General features: G+C 34.5%; 1 protein-coding gene across 1 annotated transcript; it reads right to left on the bottom strand.

The window, feature by feature from the left end:
- Positions 1–3,555: 3,555 nt before the first annotated feature.
- LOC113696884 (F-box protein At5g07610-like) lies at positions 3,556–5,335 on the bottom strand. The gene has a single exon (XM_027216271.2). The coding sequence runs from the start codon at positions 5,280–5,282 to the stop codon at positions 3,780–3,782; it is 1,503 nt and encodes a 500-aa protein (XP_027072072.2). The 5' UTR covers positions 5,283–5,335; the 3' UTR covers positions 3,556–3,779.
- Between the last annotated feature and the right edge of the window lie 5,238 nt (positions 5,336–10,573).

Below are 10,573 nucleotides of genomic sequence, written 5' to 3'. Positions count from 1 at the left end.
TTTGGAAGTTTCTATTTGGCCCGGTCATATTAGTTCTTTTAGTACACCACCAAAACCGATGTATTAGCGTCCAATTATGTTTTTAATAATCTTAGGATTTATCCTGTAAACTTCTCCAAAACGTTAGGGGTAATGGAACCGACCAATAATTAGGGGCACTAGCTTGATTTGCTTTAAAAGAATGTATTTTAGAATCTCTAGCTAGAGGTGTAAACAAACTTGTGCTAATCAAGCGAATATTCTAATATTCAAGCAGGTTTGATTATTTTAATAATTTTAAAATTGTGTTCGACTTTAGCATGCTACTTAATGAGTTGAACTCCAAAGAGTTTTTTTAAGTGGAGTTCGAGTCGAGTTTAAGTTGTTTAAAGTTTTATATAATGGGGGAGGAGAAATAGGTTGGGTGATATGAGAGAAGGGAATATAAGTGAGAGATTTTGGATTCGAAACCTTCCACTTGTACTAAAAAGAAAAAAAATATTGTAAAAATTTTTTATATAATGATTTCAATATTATACAAGTCAAGCCAAGATCGAATTGAGTTCAAAAGTTTACCGAATATACAATCCTGTTTCGAACAGGCTCTTATCAAGTTGAATTGTATTTGAGTATCAAATAGTTTAGATGGAATTGAGTTTGAAAGTTTATAGAATACAAAATTCTGTTATGAACAAGGTCTTATCGAGCCGAATTGTATTTGAGTATCAAGTAGTTTAGTTCCTATTTCAACTCTATGATTTGTTGCCACCTAAGCAAACGCATTAGATTAAGGTTCTAATGGTAATTTGGCATAATTATTACGAGTACTATTCCTTGCTATCATATTTTAAATAATCTTAATTTTGATGTATAGTTATTCACGTGTATTTTACAATTACATTCATCCACAAAATAATTTTTCAATCCAATATAAAAAAATTTAATCCACTAAAAATTCTTTTCTTTTAAGCCAATAGAAACAAATTTTTAACCCAATTAAAAAAACAAACTTTGCCACCACCACTGGCTCGGTCACTAACTAAATACTTCTGTTTCACATTGGGTGAAAAAGATTAAATACAAAATTTAACGGGCCATTCAGGTAAGAAAATCCATCACAGGAGCATTGAATTAAAAATTCACATCCATAAAATCTTGAAAAATGAATTTTTGTGCCAATGAAGGAACGAATTGTTCCTGCCTCAACTTTGTTATGGAAGCCTGCCTACGTTGCTACGTCACTTTCAAATTGACTAACCATTCTTGGACTTTGTGGGAATAATATAAATTGCAGCCCCGCCGGCTAATTTATCTGGCCAGCCACATCTCCTGACTGCTTGATCAAGCATTTTTCTGAACTAATTTCTGATCGCTGGCCAGTCACTAGTACTTATTGCTAACCAAAAGCTGCCGGCAATGTTTTCCGGCGAGCACCAGAATCGGATTCTTGCAGAGCAGAGTTGGTTTGTGGCATCAAAATCACCATCCAAATTTCTCCACCTGCATTACCTCTCATCCATCTCCATCCCATCCGATCAAACTCACCAAACTCCTTCCCCGTCGTGGCAGTAACTTTTCATGCCACTTCATCACCACCACCACCGCCACCGCCACCATCTTCATTAGTGTTCTCCATCATCAACAATGACGAAGATCTCTTAACAGAAAATTTTATTAGGTTACCTCCAAAATCCTTCATTTGCTTCCAATGCGTCTCCAAGCAATGGCTCTCTATCATCTCGAGCCCTCATTTTTTAACACTCCACTCGCTGCGGAATCCTACCTCCTCAGGGTCCACATTGGCCTTCTTCTTAGATCCATTGATCAACTGGAGCCCCTACCTCAGCTTTATCTGCCTTGATGACCAAGACCTTCCTGGCTCCCGCCATGAATAATATCACTTCAAATGTTCGAGATTTTCAATTAGGTGCTTGTAATTTTTGGAATATGCATTCTTGCCATGGGATATTATGTAAGGGAATTTTACGTGTATAATCCAACTATCATCAATCTAGGCTTATTGTCAAACCCTACTGTACTTGAAAGGACTTGCAAACTTAGAGAAGTGAACATTACTTTGATCCAAAAAAATCGGACGATTACAAGGTTGTGTCGTAGGGGTGGATTTATTATGAGAAAATTGCTGTTGATTTTCTGTATATTTATCTAAAATTGTTTTGGGATTATTTCTTTAAGCAAGGGGTTTTTGGAGTGGAAATCTTCATTAGGTTAGTTAAATATGGGAGCATTGTGTTTTAGTTTGGATCACCAATGTTTTTGACCAATGCCTAGTAGTTTAATAGGTGAGAGGCAATATAAACGAAATATTCAGTATTTCGGGTAGTCAGGGAGATATTTACATCTTATTGAGATATATGGTCCTCAGGCCTTGAAGTTTGATGTATTCCCAGTGGCCTGTGAAATATTCTGTTGATCTTGGCCGAAACAAATTTCGAGAAGAGATCCAAATCCTTTTACACACACACATATATAAAATTTGGGATAATTTCAGAAACCCTCCTTGAGGTTTTTGACAATTTCACTCAATTCCCCTGAGCTTTCAATAATTACATAGACCTCCCTTTATCCAATCAAATGACTAAAATGTCCTCCACTTAATAGTTAATTCATAAGGGACATTTTAAGCCTAAAAATACTTCTTAGTATTCTACTTGCAATTTCCTAATCTCAAAGAACAATCTCCATCAATTTCTAATTTTCATCTCTTCCTCCCTCCCTCAATCCCTCTTTCATATTCTTCTCTCCTTTTCTCCTAAAACCGCTTCTCCCTCTCACCAAATACTGCAGTCCATTGTTACCAACCACACAACTATTAATTTTTTTATTATCTCTGAAATTTATCTGTATTTTTTTGTCTTCCTGTCTCTTTCTTACTATAAAAATTTTAGACCTTTTCCTTTTTTTTTCAATAGTTTTACTCTTAACAAATGTAAGCCAATTGAAGTTACCAAATTAACAAGGTGCAAACTGTGAAATTTATTGTTAAACTAGGGAAAGATGAAAAATGTGCCAATAATATAGGGAAAAATGAAATTGAGAGTTGAAAGATAAAGAAGTGACTATTATGTTTGTTAAGCAAAAAAATTTAGCAATTAGAAAACTCATTGGTTCTCTATTTTATTTGCCTATTGATTGTGGTTTTACTATGAAGATAGAATTTTGTCTATATTTTTAAGAGTGCTAGAGCAATGATGAATTATGTTCTTAAGGACATAGTGGCATTTTTTGGTTTAGTATTGGTAGTGGTGGTAGTGAGTTGCATTAAGCAAGAATTAGCAAGTAATGAATTTTGAGATGAGTTGGAGTCACTGGACTCGTTTGCTTTAGTAAGTATGCCACGTACAAGAAGTTAAAGATTAAAATCTTACTTTGTTTTATTTTGTTTTTTAGAAGAAGTGTATTTTAAATTATTTGTGAAAAATTATAGGCTATTGAGTTTATATTGTTACATAAATCTTAAAAGTGAGAGAGGTAGGCGTAATTTTTGAAACTTGAGGGGAGCTCTTTGTAATTGCAAAAAACCTCAAGATAGGTTTCTGAAATTATCCCACAAAATTTTGTGCGCTTAATGTCATTGCAAGATAAAAAAAAAATGCAATGGTAAATCATAATTAGGCAAACAGTCATTTTACATAAAATTATAGCACGAGTGATCGATCCTCGAAAAGGTCTTGCTCTAGGACGATATCCGACAGCTTGTTGCTGGCTTTGTTTTTAACAACCAGTCCCCCAATACACTAATTGAACTTTTGCTGAATATCCTTGACACAACATAGTCATTAAACACAAGCTAGTGTCTCGAAATGCTTGAATGCAGCTTTCCAATCGTAAAATGACATGCAATACCCTAAAAATTGAAGATTAGCCGGCTCAATTTCAACCAGCTCTTCAATACTTCCACTGATAATCTCATGAAGAATGATTTTACCTCGTAAAGAGATCATTACCTTTGCCTTGTTTTCTTTCTTGTCCGCAAGAAAATATGGTATCCCAAGTACAAATTGGTTCCCATAAGCAGCAATCCTCTCATTCACAAGTAATGGATACCTTGCTGTCAAAGCTCCAATATCAACTCGATACTTCAGCAACCATCTTGAATTGTATCTCCCTAACCCCAACTCCAATTCCAACTCCCTTATATGAAAAAAATTAGGTTGAGGCTTAAATTGATGGATCAGATGCAAGTTCCCTCCTGATTCACCGAAGTAATAATTTATCAAATATGGCGATGGTGGCCGTGGTGATGGAGTCCTTGTCATTTTCATTTTCCTTACGCAATTATGCTCGAAATCAAAACATAGTAAAGAACTGTTTCCATTCTTCCAATAAAGATTACCATTCCAATAGACTCCCTGCTTGAAATGGTAGTAATCTGTTCCCTCAGTTTTGACATCAGTACATTCCTTCCAAACCGCAGTTTCTGAGGAATAGACCAAGAAATAAAACTCACCTATTTCCATTTCTTCGTCTATTACTTTTGACAGCACACATACTAACCTGTACTCATCAGACATGAGCGGATCAAAAACAATGTTCACAGCTGTGGTTGTTCGAGATTTTCCATCAATATCTGGCTGTGGAATAAGCCGATATTGATTGGTCGTTGGATTATAGACATAGTATCTTCGAATATCATAATTCCACCAAAAATCAATGAAGATTAGCCCGTTACAAGAATGAAAACCTAAAATTTCACCCTCCATGCCAACAAAATTAACGAAGCGTGAAGTTATCATACCCATTGCAGTTGATCTGTCATGACATAGAGAGATAGCATTCAGCTCAAAGTTCTCGTATATTCTTCGATACAAGAAGAGACCGGCTTCTGAAGCACTAGACGAGGTGGTGCGACTCTTCTGCAAGTGAAGGCGACAGAATCGGGTGCTTGAAATGAGTGCACGCCATTGCTTTGAAATGCACTGAAAGCGAATAAGCGATTTTGGTGGCAGGAAAAGTAAAATCTGAATTAGGAGATCTTCATTGTTGCTGATGACTGTAGCTGAGAAGGGGCATGACGATGAGGAAGGGGCACGACGTGGAGCCACTAGAGCATCGTCATGAGGCAGGAGGTTTTGGTGGATTGATTTTGTTGATGATGAGATAAGGGATTTGAAACTGAGGAGCTCTGCAAGCGATCGAAGTGAAGTTGTGTTTGGAGGTCTAACAATGTCTTTCTTCTTATCACTAAGAGGAAGATTTGAAGCTGATGAAGAACAACAGAGATCAGACTTGTCGCCGAAGACAGAAAGCATCGTCACGAGTCTTTCTGATGCTACTACCATGCAGTGAAAGCGATTTTCAGGGTAGCATTGCACAAGATGCAACGAGAGACAGGATCAATAGGGAGCTTACTTGTAAAGATGCTGGCAAGTGCGATGAATTCCGGCGGACTTTCTTATTCATGTGCTGGGATGGCAATACTGCCAAAGCAATATGCCAATTCCCGTCACATCGAAACAACTAAAATCTCCCGTTATAGTGAAATGCCCTTTCCTTTCCTTTGTTTATCTCTTAATCATTTTTAGTGAAGTCCGTTAGCTTAGGACAGTTTATAATTGGGATACTTATATTTTTATCTTGAGGATAGTTTTAGAGACCTCCCCAAAGGTTTTCTTATACCTGGTAATTGGACAGGTTGGACAGACTATGGACGAGTTGATATTGGATTTTCATTTAAATGGGTTATACTTATATCCAATCCACCCAACTTTAAATTGGGTTGATTTTGGATTGGATCATATTTGGATCATTTCAAACCCATGACCCAACATATTAATTAATAATTTTGATACATAAACTTTCTCACATACATTTTAACACACAAAAGGATTTTTTTCACACACATAAATACATTTTCACATACATAAATATATTTTTACACATTAACACACTTTCATACACACAAACACACACTCACTTTTTAATCTTCTTGGAAACACACCATAAATACAATAATATTGTATATTGCTTGTATTGTGAATTTTAGATAATAAATTGTACATTTAAATAGATTACCTAAAACAATTTGCTTACTTTATACTTTTTAATACTACTAATTGATTGAAACTTATTTTTGTCACAACTTATTTAACACTTTTACTATTCATATCTGCTTTATTGTAAGTTGCAATATTCTATGCATTTAAATTATTGAATGTTAGATTGTATTATGATTGAAAATGTAATTAAGAGACATAAAATTTATTGTATTATAATATTGATGAGGAATTATTAATAATAAAATAAAAACAAGTTAGAGAAAAGTAAAAGACTATAATTACAACAAATTTAAAACTCTATTCTATACACACGAAATACTAACAAACAGAAGTAAGTAGTAAACATGAAATATTAACAAACAGGATGCTAGTGCCACGGTTCTTTAAAAAATTAACTTTTTGGGTAGGTTTGCTTTTCAAAAAAAATTTTGTCAGTCGTCGGACCAACATCCCGCGACGACCCCTTCTGTATATTAAAAAAAAAAAAAAAAAAAATTCCTTGACCCGGTATTAGTACCCTCCGGTTTATTACCCAACACCTTCTCGTAAAGTTACTAGCAGTGGGGCATGTAAGGGTCTATAATTGCAAGCTAAGGGGCAGTACCTGTTGGTGAGGGTCTACACGAGCATTCCCCATAAAGAAATACTGATTTAATCGTTAAAATATCGATTTTATATTTTTGGATACTCTTTTCTTAGCTTCGAGTACCTTAAAAATTTGCCCATATTTTTAGTTGATTGTAAATTGCATGATTTATTTATGGTTGAAACGGTTTTACTAGTTATTTTGATATCGGATGCCTTGTGTACTTAAGTTATTTAAATCTATGAAGTACGGTGCATGTCATGGGCATGACACATGTACAAGATTTGAAGTAGGGATATCAATTAAACATTTTTAGTTGAGTTTTAACAAGTTCAATCTCAACTCACAAATTATATGAATTTTTGGATTTCAAACTTTTGGATTTCTGGCTTATATTAAAAAGTTTAAATTCAACTCACACTATTATATGAGTTTCGAACTCAAATTAGATTTGGCCCAAACTAATAATTAAATACATAATTGTATATAGGGTTAAATGCAGAAAACCCCCACGAATTATTGCACTAGTTACATTTTGCATCCTAAACTATTTTAATAGGCACTTTACACCCTCAATTAATTAGAAAATAGTAAGAAAATTAACTCCATCCAAATAATTGATGAAATGACCAATTTATCCTCCATTAAAAGCTTGAAAGTGACAAAAGTACTTCTTTGGTGGAAAAAATTGTCACCTTAAATGGATTCATTTTCACTTCATAATAAAATTCTAATTGAAAACATATAATAATAAAATATATTATCACTTTCCATGACAACTAAAACAAAAGAAGTAGGGGAAAAAAAGAAGAAGAAAGGGAATAAATTCAATTCAAAAATCTCAGTAACCCTATTTTACTACATATTTCAAGTTCGCCTAGGTAAGAAAAGTTTGTTATCAAGGAAATGTAAATAATTTAGGAGTTTTATTGAAATTTCTGAGTACAATATTTTGTTACTAATATGTGGTTTTCAATTTTAGTACAGTATTGCAACTTTATTGCAGTTATTGTGCTGAATTTATATGAAAATTTTTGGATTCTACTCCAATTTTGTTCTTGTAAAGATTTCAAGTGAAATTTTGCTAATTATATGAAGTTATGGCATTATAATGCATTGAAGAAAATTATGAGATTTTAAAATTACAACAATAGTCACTTAATATTTCCATATTTTGCACCCATTTTGATCTCAGTAGTCTTAATTCTCATTCAAAGCAAAACAGTATTCTTTTTTAATATGTTAACAATTAGACTTTTTGATGCAAAGTGAAAATTAGTCTATTTAAAATAGTAATCTTTCCCACCAAAATGGTATTTTTGTTACTTAAGTTTTTAATGGAGAATAAATTGGTCATTCATCAATTACTTGGATAAAATTAATTTTTAAATTATTTTTTAGTTGACCAAGGATGTAAAGTGCCTATTAAAATACTTTAGGATGTAAAGTGCAACTAGTATAACAGTTCATTGGGATTTATACATTTAACCCTTATATATAATATATATTTTATATTTATGAATTAATACAAATTTATATATATTATTAACATTTTATGTCGTAATATGTATAATTATAAATTATATATATATATATATTACATATATAATTATACTCATGTATGGACCAAACTTTAATCAAGTTTGAGCCTAATATAACTCAATCTCAACTCACATTTAATTCAAGCCTAATATTTAGGTTCAGATTCTGTCCGACCCAACTAAAGTTTTAACTCAACGAGCATTTTTTGGATCGGACAGGTCAAGTTCAGACTCGCCCGACCCCTTTGACATTCTCATTGAAAGTGAGGAGGTATGCAAGTGATTAAAATGAAGTCGTGCTTGGAGGTCTAACCAATATCTTTGTTCGTATCAGTTAAGGGCAAGTTTTGTAGTTGATGAAGAACAACGGGGATCGGACTTTTTAGCCTGAAAGACGAAGCGCCATCACGAGCCTTTCTTGTATTACTATTTTGCTATTATTGAGTGAAAGTGATTTCCAGGGTTGCATTGCATAGGATGCTTGGTGAAGCGGGAGCCACAGGGACTGAGGGAGCTTATTTTCAGCGATGGTCGCAAATAAGGTAAATTTCAGCAGATTTTCCCATTTGGCTAAAGTAATTGCCCCAATCAAATGTTCTTATTCAGATGCTGGGATGGCGATACTGCCAAGGCAATATGCCAATTTCCATTACACCAAACAACTCAGGTCTCCCGTTACAGCAATATGCTCTTTCCTTCGCTATTTTTCCATGTCATTTCCAGTAAACTCCACTAGCTTTGAAGTCTATATTTGGGCTGCTAATTTCTCTTGTAATAATCCCCCAAAACTGTGTGATTAGTGTCCAATCCTCCTCTGATTAGGCAAAAATTAAATGACCATATATTGTTTTGTTCAACATTTTACTTTCTCTTCTTCTTCCTTTTCCTCCATCCCTTCCCTTTCCTTCCCTTCCCTTCCCTTCATCCCTCTGCCACTAGCCTACCCAATCCCCAGTGCTTGGAATTAGAGACAACACTCCACCAAACACCCCCACCCCCCTCCCCCCCCAAAAAAAAAAAAGAGAAAACCCAAAAAGCCCAGGGAAATTTTGCTACACCATCCGCACCACCCCACCATCAAGTCATTTCACAAATAGGCAAAGGAAACACATCAGAAGATTAAACACAATTCAGCGCCTAGAAATGATTGAGAAAAGAAACTTATGCAGGTAACCTTATTCACGATGGTATCAGAACAAATAAAACAAAGCTCCATAACTTCCGATCATCTGCCAATTAATTTACTGATAAGCTTTAGTTATTTAAAGTATCAAAACCGAGTCTAGGATTCTGGAAATCAACTGATTAATTATATATAATTGAACACCTTCCGCTCTGTGGATGATTCCACTTAGTATCATACTGCATGCAAGTTGAATGAACTCATCTCTAGTTAGTTCACTAACTAAAACGCAGCAACTAAGCACCTTACCATGATTGATTCCTCAGCGTACCAGCATGTTAGGCTGATGGATTCTAGAATTCAAATAACTAACTTATGCACGATCAGATAAGAACTTCAAAATACATGAAATACATATATTTATGGTAAACATATAAACAGGAGGCAGGAGAACCTTTCCCCAGCCCCTGCTTTATTTAGCACAATTGTGAATTTTTTCCCCATCCAAGCTCCAAACCCAACTTCTAAGGCCCCATTAGGCCTCAAGAATGCAAGCACACAACATTGCCATCCTAGACAGATTACCCAGGATTGCCTCGTTACATTTCAACAAACAACTAATAATAAGACTTTGAAGGTTCTTATCGTATTTACTTAAGCTCCATGCATCATGGGTATATTGAGGAAAATATACATCCCATAGCCAACATTAGTTTTCCTATTTACAAAACTTTTACACAGTTTTTTTTAACCTTCTAAAAAATTATGCTTTGATATCCACAGACTTGGAACATACCACACTCAACTATCTGATTATAGTTTACTTCTAATACTTTCCCCCAGGTGAGTTTCATTAGTATCAAATGAAATCACTGTTTCTGAATCCAAGAGGCCATAGAAGGAAAAGAAAATTGAAAAATAATGCTCAATTAATAAAAAATTGATCTGGGAAATTGCAACGCTCCTTAAAGCTTTAAAAAGTAACCTAGTGGCAGAGGGCAGCACAAATCTATAGTGCAGGGAAGAAGATTTAATTCTCAACCCTTTTATTCCATGCTATCCAGTTCTGGTCATCCAACTCTTACTTCATCCAGACGTTGGTAAGATAAGTTGGTTTGCCTTCCTAAGTTCTCCGCCAACCAAAAAGAAAATAAGAAGCATAATGGCAGGCAAGTCGAGTCTTTATGCCTCAACAAACAAGAAAATGGTTAATGAAAAGCACACAAGAAAGTGAGTCTTCATGCCCAAATGAAGAAGCAATTGATCAAGTCATTTGGCAAATGCACAAAATAATAACAGATGACAATTATCAAACACGAGAAAG

Source organism: Coffea arabica, chromosome 6e, assembly GCF_036785885.1.
Source record: "Coffea arabica cultivar ET-39 chromosome 6e, Coffea Arabica ET-39 HiFi, whole genome shotgun sequence".
Lineage (NCBI taxonomy): Eukaryota > Viridiplantae > Streptophyta > Magnoliopsida > Gentianales > Rubiaceae > Coffea > Coffea arabica.
Note: the sequence above shows the minus strand (reverse complement) of the source record. Positions and strands in the feature narration are given on the sequence as shown.

Coding starts and splice junctions, on each gene's coding strand:
- LOC113696884 (XM_027216271.2), bottom strand. CDS start 5,282: ATGGTAGTAGCATCAGAAAGACTCGTGACGATGCTTTCTGTCTTCGGC.